Source organism: Lucilia cuprina, chromosome 6 (assembly GCF_022045245.1).
Source record: "Lucilia cuprina isolate Lc7/37 chromosome 6, ASM2204524v1, whole genome shotgun sequence".
Taxonomy (NCBI): Eukaryota; Metazoa; Arthropoda; class Insecta; order Diptera; family Calliphoridae; genus Lucilia; species Lucilia cuprina.
The window spans coordinates 62,928,507-62,942,520 of NC_060954.1; the positions used below are offsets into that span (position 1 = coordinate 62,928,507).

At 30.8% G+C, this 14,014-nt stretch overlaps 3 protein-coding genes across 8 annotated transcripts; 1 reads left to right on the top strand and 2 right to left on the bottom strand.

The window, feature by feature from the left end:
• Positions 1-30: 30 nt before the first annotated feature.
• On the bottom strand, positions 31-6,137 carry LOC111675871. 6 transcript variants are annotated; one of them, XM_046955161.1, is made up of 5 exons: positions 5,883-6,137; positions 5,759-5,815; positions 3,310-3,843; positions 2,011-2,325; positions 31-1,916 (listed from the first exon to the last, which is right to left on the bottom strand). In XM_046955161.1, exons 3-5 carry the CDS (start codon positions 3,365-3,367, stop codon positions 139-141), a joined length of 2,151 nt encoding a protein of 716 aa, XP_046811117.1. In that variant the 5' UTR covers positions 3,368-3,843; positions 5,759-5,815; positions 5,883-6,137; the 3' UTR covers positions 31-138. The 6 variants fall into 6 exon arrangements, with proteins under 6 accessions (XP_046811117.1, XP_046811121.1, XP_023292494.2 ...); XM_046955165.1 differs by having other exon boundaries at positions 3,310-3,449; positions 3,716-3,843; positions 5,759-6,137; XM_023436726.2 differs by lacking the exon at positions 5,759-5,815 and having other exon boundaries at positions 3,310-3,449.
• A 642-nt stretch (positions 6,138-6,779) lies between these two features.
• Positions 6,780-7,145, bottom strand: LOC111675872. The gene has a single exon (XM_046954230.1). It carries the CDS (start codon positions 7,143-7,145, stop codon positions 6,780-6,782), a length of 366 nt encoding a protein of 121 aa, XP_046810186.1.
• A 1,482-nt stretch (positions 7,146-8,627) lies between these two features.
• Positions 8,628-13,813, top strand: LOC111675957 (anillin). Its single transcript, XM_023436843.2, has 10 exons — positions 8,628-8,928; positions 9,002-9,334; positions 9,414-10,377; positions 10,447-10,776; positions 10,834-11,089; positions 11,324-11,438; positions 11,500-11,664; positions 11,728-11,955; positions 12,017-12,347; positions 12,422-13,813. The coding sequence occupies exons 1-10, from the start codon at positions 8,911-8,913 to the stop codon at positions 13,438-13,440; spliced, it is 3,759 nt and encodes a 1,252-aa protein (XP_023292611.2). The 5' UTR covers positions 8,628-8,910; the 3' UTR covers positions 13,441-13,813.
• Positions 13,814-14,014: the final 201 nt, after the last annotated feature.

Consider the following 14,014-nt stretch of genomic DNA (forward strand, 5'->3'; position numbering starts at 1 on the left):
AAAAAATGTAAAAGACAAAGACTCTGCGAGTATTATACTGAGATGTAATTTTATTTTGAAGACAATTTTTTAAAATTTTTATTTTGTACATAAAACTTCTTTACTTACAACTAGATGATTCTTACGTTTGGCTGAGAACTAAACTTTTTTCAGGAAGTTAGAGGGAGGCGATGAAATGTTCATAATAGGTTCATAGTTATTGCAATCATTGTCACAAAAGGAACTAAATGAAGCAACAGCATCTACACTAAACATTGATGCCAAATGGCCACTGGCCTCTAGCTGATTGATAATCATATTAACTTTACTTTTACCACTTGTTGGAGAGGAAGACTGCAGTATTGGGGACACGGGATTGCTGCTCATATCGTAGCCATCGCATACGTCGGACGTAGAGTTGAGAAGATTTTCCTTTTCACTCTGTTTACATTTAGATGGAGAATTTGAGGGAGATGATGGATTAGACCTTGTAGAAGACGTGGTTTTATTTAGCCTATTTAGGAACCAATTTTTGGCAAACGATGACTTTTCATTGGGTGTTTTTTGTGGGCTATTTGGAGGAGTTGAGGTTTTCTTTTGCTTTTTTAAATCTGAAGCTGCTGGCAAAGGCGATGTGGGGGATGATGGTATAGTATTGGACGTAACAAGAGATTCAGCATCACCTTGAGATGACGATAGTACAGATTTTTTAAATGATTTCTTAATATTCGGTCCACTGGACAATTGACTAGTTAATTTGCTGTGGACATCCTTAACTTTAGCTTGAAAATCTAAATTTTCTTCAATTTTGGAACACTTCTTTTGAGCGAGAGATGGTGGTGCTGATGTAGGCAAAAAATTGGATTCAGGCAATGTTAAAGTATGACTTTTATCTTGCGCACTACTTGCATTATTTTCATAGGGATTTATCAACAGGATGTCATTATTGGAATTATAATTTAATGGTTGCGGTGGACACTTGGGGACATCATATTCGAATTTATTAGCCAAATCTATAGGATTGCTTTGCTTATGAGGCAATTCTGGTCTTTGGTCGTTATCTGAACTAGGACTTGTTACATATTGATGAGCGGGCGCTGGTTCCTCATATATGCAATCATTAGAAGAAGTACTTGACAGAGTTTCATTACCTCTTTGAAAAGTGTTTAAGAATGTTAGCTTTTTCATTACCGGTGGCGTGGGAAGTTTACGTGCATTTGAGTTTCTTACTTCTGCTCCACTTACTTCACTCCTTATAGACGCTTCTACGGCATGTATCCATTCTTTGGCATCTATTTCATTTGTAGCTTGAAAAACAAATCTTTTGTTTGGATCACAAGTTGTAATTTGAAAACAAACATCTCGACGTTTGCCTTCTCCAAAATGTTCTATTTCAATAGATGGTATTTTTAAATACAAACTGATTGTCGGTCTATTAGACGTTGGTCCATCGGCATAACAAAGCAACCAATCGTTTAATATGCCGCAATAATACTTCTTACTTTGATCGAAAAACAGTCTTTTTTCAATTCGCAGCAATTGGCCGTATTTCGTTGATTTCTTGATAGACAGATGACCTGCTGGCAAATCCATATAAGGACAATCAATATTTGGCAGTGAAAAGTGGGAATCTGGTGTAATAGCTTTCTGCGTCTCTTCCAGCCCTATATCATCTTCTTCGCCATCTGAACCCTGGGTTGTTACCTGACATATATCATAGATCTGTGGATCATCTTCAAACTGATTAATTTTGTTGCCATCATGATCCTCATTATCCTCGTCTTCGGCATCAGTTTCATCGTCTGTGGTTGTTGTCATGGTATCGTGTATACGATGTAAAAAGCTTTTGTTTTGCCTTACGACAAGTGTAGAACATCGAAATGTTTTATCACTATCTCCAGAACTGTTAAAGTCTACGATTTTTCCCACTGGAGATTCTACAAGTAGAATATTAATATTATTATTATTATTATTATTATTATTAATTTTTACATCATGATACTGCATATAATTTTATAATTAACAACTTACTAGTGCTTCTGTTATAATGTGATGCTGACATATCAAGATATGAGACTTCTTCTGTTTCGTTCTTATTTTGTTTAACATCTACATTAATTTTCTCACGATTCGTTTGCCATTGTTGATGTAAGGGCAAAAATGAACTCTTCCCATTAGTGATTGTATTTATTGATGTTTTTTGATTTTGATTATTTAACCGATTCAATAGACATTCACAACGATTTAAAAGTTGTTCGGTTGAGTCTGATGCAGTCAAATAGAACATATTTGATGTATTTTCATACTCTGAGGTTGCTAATGAAGCTCTGAAATAATCTCGAACATCTGAAAAATGTGAATACAAATTTAAAATGTACAAATATTTTTGAGTTTTATATTTATGATTTTTTTTAACATTACACAGATTAAAATATATCCTAATTTAGGTGAAAATATGTATATCTTATTGGAAATTGTAGGCAAATTGATATTTGAAGTAAAGACAGGTGTGTTACAAAGCCTGTTTGAGCTGGCTTTTAGAATAAATGTATATGATTTCTTTTTCCTTAAGGAAGTTTTAACAGCAGTTTAAATTAATCGATGAACTTAATAAATTTTTAGGATATCTTTCAACTAAAGCTTTCTTTAAATTCCGGATGAATGTACTGAACAAATAAAATTTTCAAATTTGTTTAGTCTTAATCATACTAGTTATTTCTTTATTAAATTTTCAGAGGGCAACATCTTTCATTTGCTACGTAAGGGTCATAACTCAATGTTTTTGTTGTTTTATTTGTAGTTATTACATTTTATGTTTTCTAGCTTACGTCTCTTTTGTCGTAAATGATCAAGAAAATTTCATAAAATTTATATCTACTTGAAAATGATCTCATTGTTTAAAAACGTCATTTTATTGTTTTTTTCGTAAATGATTTTTTTTTTCTTTTTTTCATCGTTTTAATTAAAAAATTAAATAGTGAGTAATAAAAAGAGATGAAATCTAGCTGCTAGCAAGTAATAACTAAAGTTTATTTTAATATAGAAACACATGGGATTTAATGAGATTTAATGGAATATGGTCGTTATATTTTGAAATATTTTTAGAGGCACAATTTAAGAAGAATTTATTTTTAGTATAATAAGTACTTAGAATTGTAACACATTTTTCACTAATTTACATTTTATAGAAAATACAAGAGATGTACATATACGTATATATGTATGTACATATGTCCAAAATGTTTAGTTTACCCCCCTAATATACACACCACGCAACATAAATACATGTGTGTGTAATTTTAATGAAAAACGATTGAATATCAGACTTACCGCATAAAAATTGCGTGATTTCACCTTCTTTAGTCGATTGTATTATATCCAAATCCATTGTGGTTTATTTTAAATTGTATATTATTGTTTTATTTTTATTATTTAGGTATTTTTTCTTAAACTTATTTATGGTGTATCACCTATAATTAACGTTAAGATGTTAAATAAACTACATTTAGTAGAAATATTTAATCAGATTTTTTTTTACTTTATATTTATACACTTGTACAAAATGTGCATACATATGTAGATTTGTTAATGTTAATGTATTTTCACACGTTTATTTAAATTTGAAAGTAAATATTATTTTGCTATTAAGGTATTATTATAATTATTATTTAGATGATATGAATTGGAGCACTTGTACACGATTATAAAAATTTAAAAAATATTTCATTAATTTTACAATTTATTTCTCGAATGACAGGAAGACATTGACTAACAGACCAACAGACATCAACTACATGTACATAATTTAAGGTTTCATGTTGGTTTTATGTTATTGGCCTCCTGCAGCGCCACTTGTTCTGTGTTCTGAAATAACAACAAAAAAAAAATATTTTAAACATTTTATTTTTGTTTGGTTTAATTGTTGTTTATGTTGTATATGCAACATTGATTCTTAAAATATCTATGCATGTATTAGTAACTTCCATTAATTCTATTTTATTTTAAGGAAAAATAAAAGTTTTATTTTTTTAAATAAGAAACAGCAAGTTTTAGTATGATTCATTATTTAATTATTAAGTTTTATAGTAGTTCTTGATTTCTCTTTATTTTTTGCATGTATTTTATTAAACAATTATAAGAAGTTTCTTATTTTACTTTGTGTAGAGAATTGACCGTAATTGCATTTAATTAAAACAAAGTCAAAAGTCAATTACAAATACAAAAGAATATTTCCAGTAGATTGTGTTTAATTGTAGTTAGTTGTGGTAGTTGAGTATTTAAATTTTTAATTAGATCGGTATTGAATATAAATCTATGGCAACAAGGAAAGTTGTTATATTTACCACAAAAAATAAACTTTATTATATTAATAAAAAAAATATGAAAGAATATGAATGTTGTTATATCAAGGCTTCCTTTAAACTAAGGTCAAACAAAAAGAGAAAATTTTTTAATTATGTTCATGTAAAATTTATTTATTAATATGATAAAATAAATGAACAAGAACCAAATAAAGCCCTGGCACACGAACACTAAACAGCTTTTCATTCTTAACACTGGTATAAACTTATATACATTGAAAATCACTCAAAGGAGTATCTCTCCTTGAAATAAATGTTGTTGTTTATTTAAAATTTTTTATGAGAGTAACATAACTTGGTGTTTGTGTTATGTTTATATGAACATTCGATTAGTGTTCGTGAACTAAAGCTTTTAATAGCTATAAACCGATATTTTTACACAATTTAAGATCATTTTAAATTTATAACTCCGTAATTCGATTCGAATGAAACAATTTTATTATATATAGATATGTTGTGTTTTGAAAACTGTTTCTTTAGAAATGATATAGGCAGTAACCTTACTTGTATTAGCAAAAATAAACATTCTCACAATTATAATAATAAAATTTAATTATTAACTTTCATGTAGTTATTTTAGGGCAGGTCTAATAGTACTTATAAACATACATATGTATGTATGTATATTTGTTCGTTTTATGTATATACTTTAAACCGGGTATGAGTTTATGGATGAACAGTTCAAAAACGATTTAAACATTTCACTTAAAATAATATTGTTTGGCACACTTTCTGAAGCTCAAAAAACGATTTCTTTATTTTATGCTTCAAGAACTAGAAACTAATGAACCTTAAAATAATACTTTGATTTCTGTAGAAAAGTAATAAAATCCATATATACGATTACTAAGTATGTACATATATAACATTTGTATATAACTATTATGCGTATACTTCCTTTAAGAGAATTAGAATAAAAAATATGTAAAGTAATACTACATACATACATATGTATCTATGTGTATACGTTTTTACCATATTTCCCTTTACAACACATAGGCCTACAGCCATCCATAGAGTTTCCTGTATATAATGGCTTAATCGAAAGCTTGCATTTTGTCCAAACCCAAGATCTTTTTACCGTCATAAAACAAAACGCATTAAACAATTTCCGCCACAATTAAATACTAATAAACTTTAAAAATTTTAACATTAAATTATTAAAGAAAGAAGTGCACATATGCACTCAATTATACAAAAAAAAAAAGAGTAAAAGTAAAAATGAAATAAACTTTTTTTCAATGTTATTTATGCACCAACTACTAATATATAATACACATGTATAGATAGCTAAACAAAAGAATGAAGTTTAATTTTCCAAGTCGTTTAGTAACTATGTATATATTTATTGACTTAATACACATATACAAATGCATGCAAATAATTTTAAGCTATATAAATGGCATATATGTATGTACCTTTTTAGGGAGTATTGGATTTTTTATGTTTAAAAAAATTGTGGCATATTTTGTTCTCTGAAAATATTTTTTATTTTTTATAATCGCACATTTATTATTTTTTTTTTTGTATTAAAATAAATACATCATCACTTTATTAAACTCTCAAAAGGGAGTTATATCTTTGTTTCATTTTATAAAAGATTTAAATTGTCTGGTGATATTCGCGCAAGCGTATGAATCATTTTTAATAGTAGTTTTACGAAAATCTACTAATTGTTTAAGTATTTTTTTAATTCTTTTTCTTATTTAAATACTTTTTTTGTCCATTAATAACAACGATTGCGAAGAGACTGAAAAATACAACACACAAATAAGCAACGATCCAAACGAAATGTACAAAAAACATTCATGAATGTATCTATATGTTACATATACATAGATACATACATACACACGTAGAAGTTCTCGCCCCATGCAATGTGGAGAACAATGAGTCGATCTTGCCTCCAAAGCAGTGTTACCAAAGCTGTTTATTTTAGAAAAATAAAATTTCAACATTGTTTCAGTATTTTGAGTGAATTTTTTTTTTTTTTACTGAAAATGTTGAAATATTTGAAATTTTGATCAAAATGAAATTCTATGACAAAACTGTATAAAATCGGGCTGTAAATAGATATCTACTATATTAATGGCGAAAAAAAAGAAGACAAAAATTCTAAAATTTATGTTAGTGAAAAGACAATTATATTCTTTGCTGGGATGTTATAAACTTTACATAAAAAATTTCCATGTTAATGTTTACTCTGTACATAACAGAACTAATAACAGCCTATTATGAACAGAGAATTGTAATGTTAAAAAGTATTCAAGAAAACAGACTAAAGAAAAAAATATACATATTTAAAGAAAAATAAAAGCGAATAATTAGTTTAATCGTTTAACATAGAAATTACAAAAAACTAATTTATATAGGTGATTTATTTCTAAATAATAATAAAAATATATTAATAAATTACCTATGAATGTACATATGTATTTTTTACTTTAAAAATGACTGTAGTCTCTTCTGAGCAGAGTTCTTAGAATCATCCTTCGATTGTTTTTGAAGTAAAGCAGCCAATTGTAGAAGAGAATTCTGTTTTTGTGTTTTAGAAATAACTTTATTAGATGTATCCGAATTGGCTTGTTTTTTATTCTTGGGCTTGGTTTTATTTTGAGATTTATTTTCCATTTTTCCTTTCTTTGAATTCGATTGCAATGTATTTGGTAAATTACTGCTTTTATTACTTATCTGCAGATGTTGTTTTAAAGCCTTTTTTCCAGTTTTTAACACGGGTACTTCTTTTCCAATTTGTACTACTTCACTTACTATCTCTTTTCTAGTTTTATTTTTGGGAACTTCCATTTTTAATAAAGATCTCCGGTTGCACTGACAACAATTAATAGCCAAATGATTTGAAATCTTTTTCTTTAACCATTTTGCACGATTTTTTTGTTTTTTCTTTAAAACTTGGCTACTGGTACCTTGGGCTTGCTCCAATTTATCTATTAATTTTTTTGCTTTAGAGCTATTTTTCACCTGCTTTGGTATCAACTTAAGTCCATATTCACTGTCATTCCAAAAACAGCCGCAATGTGGACACATTTGCGAGGTAGCAAACTTTTCCTTGGGAATTTGCACATGGTTTTTGGCTATTCTCCGACATGTATTTCTATGAGAAAAGATTGTTGATAATTTGAAATCTACAGACAGGGACACAAATTTAAATCAACTTACATGTAATAAGATTTTAGCATTTTGTGAACTTGTAAATTATTCTGTAAAGTATTTGCACCGTTCCATAGTAATTCTAATTTATTTTCAATTGACATTATTTTAAAATTATTGAAAAAAGAACTAAAATCAAAAAATTGTTAAATTCACAACAAAAATTATAAAAAATAAACATTCCGTGTTGCTAATTTAGCTAATTTTTCATACATTTAGCGATATTAAATTCAATTAAGCTGAAGAAAAAATTGCAGCGATTTTTTAATAAACACAGGGTGACAAATACAGTTACTCATGTAGTATTAAACTATAGTTTAATACTAGGAATTATATTAAATTTGGATAAAAATATAGAAAATTTGATCTTCACTAATCCTAGGGTTTTATTGTTGAAGGAAAAGTCGACTTTTAGTGATTTTTAAAAATGTCAGTATAAATTTAATATACTTTACTTCCAATTTCTACATCTCTTGTTATTGTTCCAGTTAAAATAATGTTTGTATGAAAAATTTATAAATATTCTTTTCGACTTTTATCACATGACGACTGTTTACATTAATTCCAAAATATTTGATGAACTCAAAAGCCCTTTACGGGAGGTAGGGTTGTATGGGGGCTAGGTGAAATAATGGACCGATCTCAACCATTTTCACGGACACGGACGGACATGGCCTAATCGACTCAGAAAGTGATTCTGATTCGATCGGAAAGGTGGGTGTATGACCAATATTTTTGTGTGTTACAAACATCAGCACAAACGAAAAATACCCTCCCCACTATGGTGGTGTAGGGTATAACAAGCAAGTCGCATTAGATCATTAATGTATTTTTATGAAAACACATTTAAGCCATCTTAAGCCATAAATCATACTACTTTTAATCTTTTTTGTTTTACAAATAGAATTTAATTTTACTTTTTTATCACTTATTACGAACGTAAATGTGATCGTGTGAAGGGCCCTTTAGTCCTATCTAATGATTGAATGCAACTCTGTTAAAAACACAACTCTGTGTTTATACCGACCTGAACGCCACCTAGTGCAGTTTTTTCCAAAAATATTTTGAAATTTTTTTCAACTGCAAAGAACGTCAAACAAGCTTCGTTTGAAGCGTCGGCAGCGTAAACCATCGGCACAAAAATACAAACATGAGTATTTTAAATTGGAAGTGCTGTTGACGACAATTCTGCCGACTGCGAAACAAATTCTGCTTCCAAAATTTTTTCGCGCTTGTTAAACGCAGTTGAATTGATAAATTGAGTTTGGAAAGGTTTAAAACAGTAAATTAATATTAACAATAAACGATTATAAGTAACATTTAAAAATATTATCTATAAAAATAAATCAATACATAACAGTTATTGTATTAAAAATATCATATTGTCTGTAAAAATATCGAAATGGATCCTTTCACGCAGGTAATTGCAAAATATCTATAAAATTTCAGATGTTTTATTAAAAAACCTTTTTGTAATTTATTTTAAATTTCAGCGTATGCTTGAAAAGGCTGAACAACGTAGTCGGGCTCTGGGAATTAGTAATGCAGATGTTAGTAAATTTCCTGTATGCGATAAATTAAGTGGCGCTTGTGCAACAACAATGGCGATGGCGTCACAACAACAAAAACCTATGATGCACACAAATGTGTCGGCTGAAGGCAGTGGTGCAAACATAAATAGATTGAATGTCGTAGAAAAGAATAACAAGGATAATAAGAATATTCCAGCATCTCCTCAAAAAATTCTAAGACAATTCTCTGCTGTGGACAAAGAAAATATGGATTTGGGTATAGAAATTAATATTGTTACTGATAAAAATGTCGAGGTGAGATTGAGAATTCAAAGGAATTTTATTAAATGTTTCCTATTATTGTTCTTTTTCTAATTTAAAATAATATTTAAAGGTACAGGTTCAAGTTGAGGAACAGAATTGTAGCAGCGATGACGAACGCAAAGAAGTGCAATATGCAACCACTGAGCAGAAACAAGATCAGCCAAGCGCTAAAATACGTGATACCTCCAGAAATCGTTTACAACGTTTAGGGGCTTTGTACTCGAATACAGATGACTTATCCTCTCCAATTCATCGCACAGAAGGAAAATTCCATGCCGACGGTAATGAGGAAAGTGTAGATTCACAATTACGCAAGCCTAATCAACGTTTAGGTAAATTAGCTGCTCTAGCTAATACCATCAATCAATGGGAAGATGACACATCACATCATGGCATAACAACTCAACCTCCACCAAAACCTGAACTCCCAAGAAGGGGCAGAGTAGCAGTTGAGACACAAAATAAAGCAACAGTTTCGCAGGCGGAAGATCAAAAGTCAAACTCTAATGAAGAAGATAAAATTAAACAATTGAAATGGGATCCTAAAGTAATAAATTCATTGGAAGCTCAAGGCTTTCAAAGAAGAGAATCTTCTACAGTAAAAGTTTCATATGATTTTGTTGAATCTAAAGATTCTGCTCGAGAGTCTACTAGCACAACTACTGATAAATCAAAAGAGGATATTACTGAAGAAAAGCGTGTTGTGGGCAAATTAAATGCAAATAAATTTACTTCTATGGCCTCTAACGCTGCTGCGGAAAAGAAAGTTCAACAAACTGAGAAAAAGCTGCCAAATGTTAAACCAGGGTTGGTATCGGGACGTGCAGCTATATTTGAATCTCAGGTTCAAAACAATCAGTTACAACAACAAAAGCCACAAAAGGACCCAACGGAGTTATCGTTGAAAGAACGTATGAAATTGTTTGAAAAAAACAAAGGTGAGGCCTTAGTGCCAAAAGCTGCTTTTGGTATGGCTCCACCAATAAGTAAAATTATTCAAGACACGAATCACAAAAAGGACGAACTAACAAAAGGTAAAATTGTTAAAGATTAATAATTTCTTTTCAAGTTTATAACTTTTATTATTAAACATTTAAATGTAGCAAAGCCAACTGTTCATTCAAGAGCGGAAGATAGCACCAAAAATGCTACAACCCCAGTACCCGTTGTAAAAACTTTAGTCGATAGTAAAGTACGTGACAAAGTGACTGCCCTGGTCAATGCTACTACAGGAAGTACAATCAAAGACGACATTAAAAAACAACGTGAGGAAGATTTGCAGTTGATTGCCAATCGTTTTAACAAACAAAAAGATTACCTTAACCAACAGCAGCAATTTCCTACACCATCTAACAAAAGTATGCCAACTCCTCCACCACCTCCGCCACCAATGTCAACAAATATAACGAACATCACAGCAAAGAGAAGATCTCGTAAGTAGACATAATTAAAAAGCTTCAATTTGTATGAATTGTATATAATTTTTTTAGCTGGCGATGTAATTGACGAAGATAATAAACGTCCCCGCAAGTCCAATCAGGGTACACAACAGCGCTTGTATCCAGTCTTGCCTAGTTTTGAATCGAATGAATCCTGTGAGTCAGACAATGAAAACAATTGCTGTACCACAGCATCGATTTCAGCCCAAAGTAATGCCGATGAAATGCAAGCATCTACTCAACCTTTACGTGGCCACAACGATCACAATAATGACCATCAAAGATCGGACGATGAAAATGAAGACAGGTGTGAAGAAAGTTTATATTCTTGTCTACTCTTTCTATTATGCATAGAATAGCATCTGAAATAATCATACATTTACAAACAAAATCAAACCAAATAACACTTCATGATTAGATTCTAAGTTATTTATTTCGTTAGATTTTAATATTCTATTTGAATAAATCTGTGTCTATATTTGTTCATTGTACCATAACACATTTGCATTTCGTATTAATTTGTTCAACTCTTTTGTGGCAGTTATATGGAATCAGACGCCGAGGACAGCAGTGTTGGTTTATGCAATGGTAGTTTGGGCCGTGAAATAATGCAAGTTGTTGAAAGTAATGATAAGCAAGTAAACAGCAAAGTTAAGGTATGTGTTCTTTAAAGACTTTTAAATTGTACTTTTAAATGTGAATTATCTCTATCTGCAGGAAGTACGTTATGCCGAAAAAGACCATTATTTTGATGAACATATTCGCGATGCATCTATTAACTCCTCTGATGCATCAATGGGGGTAGATGACTACTTGGATGAGGCCTTGGATGATAATGCAGACGAGGAAGATGAAGATGATTCAAGCCAATTATCAAGAGATGTAAGTTACATATTTATATACAAATGTTTTCATTTTAAAAGTTTTATTTTTTGAAATTATTAGAGCAAGGGAACAACTGCCTCAAATAGTTTTAGTTTTCGAAAGGTTAGTACTGAAACGGATTATAAAAATACACAAGATAGAGCAGCTACATCAACAACCACCACAACAACAAATAATGCAACTTACATGCAACCAGTCAAGTCAGAGTTGAGTGTAAATAAAGAAAGCGATAATGTTGTTACGCTCGTACATACCGTGAGTTTTTATCGAAGACAACAAAGTGCAAATGTAAGTAGAAAGAGATACTCTCAAGCTCTATTTGTATGGTACTCATATTTTTATTCTGCAGAGTGCTAATTCTACTCCCATACGTAAAATATGCCGTGAACAACAAGTTCTACGCTCAGCAATGGAAAAATTGGACGCAAAAGCAGCTGCGGCTGGAAGTTCTTTACATTTTGAACCAGACACCGAAGAGACAGATGAGGATACTCAATCCGATTCTGAAGTAGATGATGCAAATATGGTTCAAGATAAAATTAAAAAACTACTAGAAGAAGTATGTAAACAGCAACAGGTTATTGCTCAAACCAGCCAAGCCTTGAATTTATGTGCAGCCACTATAGAGTTTTCAGGATCGACAGAATCAGTAGAGGGAGAAAGACATCTCTTGGTTGCAAGTAATTACTATTTATAACTTAAAATCACTATATATAGTAATAGTTTAATTAATTGGTAACTGTTATATATTTAGCTCATCGTAGGCAAGCCTGCTTGGATGAAGTACAGCGTTTACGTGTTGAAAAAAGTTTACGCCCTGTAGGAGCACCTCGTGAAAAGGGTCGTTTGACTGTAAAAGAAATTACTATACCTTTAAGACAGGATTATATACGAAAATTATCATTGGATACAATATCCGGCCACCACTTGGTTTGTCTGATTAAATACAATGAACATGTTTTAGCCACAAAAACAGTTCCCACTTTACCCGGTCTATTGGCTGTCAAGTTTCCTGATGTTTTGCAATTAAATAATGTGTATGCTGATTTCAAAGTGACTTTGGAAATTTATGGCATGACAGCACAAAGAGAGGTATTGCCGCATGAGGTCAAATATCACATAAATTGCAATAAGAAGTCGGGCTTAAAGACACCCAAAAAGAAAGCATCTGAAAATCGCTTAGTAATGCCGCCTGTGCAGAGTCCAGCGGGACCTCACGCTGTGCGTACACCAGCATTGGTGCAATATGGTTTTGCTATATTTTCTCTACGGGAAATTCAACGTACATCGTGGACTTTGACACAAGTTTTAGGTGTTAGTCCCCTGGAAGGAGTAGTTCATATGAAAGTGAACTGTGAGCTATCGGTATCTGTAGAGTACAAGGGTTTTCTAACCATGTTTGAGGACATTTCTGGCTTCGGTGCATGGCATAGGCGTTGGTGCCATTTAAACGGCACCATGCTGAACTATTGGAAATATCCCGATGATGAAAAGAAAAAGGCACCCATGGGTTCAATTGACCTCTACACGTGCTCCTCACTAAAAGTCACTTTAGCACCCAGAGATATTTGTGCCAGACTAAACACAATGCTTCTCGAATGCCAAAGGCCAGCTAAGGATACAGATCAAGAATCTTTAATCATTGTACCCAATGGACGTACTACCACTGTACGTTACTTATTGTCAGCTGATACGAAGGAAGAACGTGAAGAGTGGTGTGCATATTTCAACAAAACCTTGACATTGTTACGCGCCTGGGGTCCTCCGCAATAAAAATAATCTCACAGTATTTTCTAATCCGTTTATTAATGTTAAGATTTTTTAATAATTACGGTATCGTTTTATATTTCTGTATGTTTGTATTTCTCGTTTTTTTATATGTATTTTTTTGTCTGGCACCAATGCATGACAATTTAAATTTAATGATATTTAAAATATCATAATCGATTCTTAATTCTAAAGCGTTTTACATTAAGTTAATTTAACAAGTTTCAATTTTTTATGCTGTTTTCGTCAACACACATACAAAGAAATAAAACAAACAAATTAGGTGGTTTGGATTGAAGCTTCATTTTATATATTTTTGTATTTATTTTAAAGTGAAAATTCAAATTTTCGTATAAATATATAAATTTGTTAATATTAATTAATTGTAAGCCTGTGTTTAATTTATTCTTTATTTAAATTTTGGTGAGTAACCTAAAAAATATCCAATTTTCATTTCAAATAACTGTTATTATTATAAATTTTGACTGATCAAACATAAATAAAGACGAACTAGTTATGTTATTTATGGATAATAGGTAATTTACAAGCACTTCTCGGATTTTAGGCAATAAAAGAATTC

Bases quoted from the DNA above. Each gene is read 5' to 3' on its own strand.
- LOC111675871 (XM_023436726.2), bottom strand. From the start codon at position 3,367: ATGGATTTGGATATAATACAATCGACTAAAGAAGGTGAAATCACGCAA. The intron at 2,326-3,309 runs GTAAGTCTGATA...CACATTTTTCAG, and splicing joins AATCACGCAATTTTTATGCG to ATGTTCGAGATTATTTCAGA. The intron at 1,917-2,010 runs GTAAGTTGTTAA...TTCTACTTGTAG, and splicing joins ACATTATAACAGAAGCACTA to AATCTCCAGTGGGAAAAATC.
- LOC111675872 (XM_046954230.1), bottom strand. From the start codon at position 7,145: ATGGAAGTTCCCAAAAATAAAACTAGAAAAGAGATAGTAAGTGAAGTA.
- LOC111675957 (XM_023436843.2), top strand. The intron at 9,335-9,413 runs GTGAGATTGAGA...TAATATTTAAAG, and splicing joins TTACTGATAAAAATGTCGAG to GTACAGGTTCAAGTTGAGGA. The intron at 12,348-12,421 runs GTAATTACTATT...TTATATATTTAG, and splicing joins AAGACATCTCTTGGTTGCAA to CTCATCGTAGGCAAGCCTGC.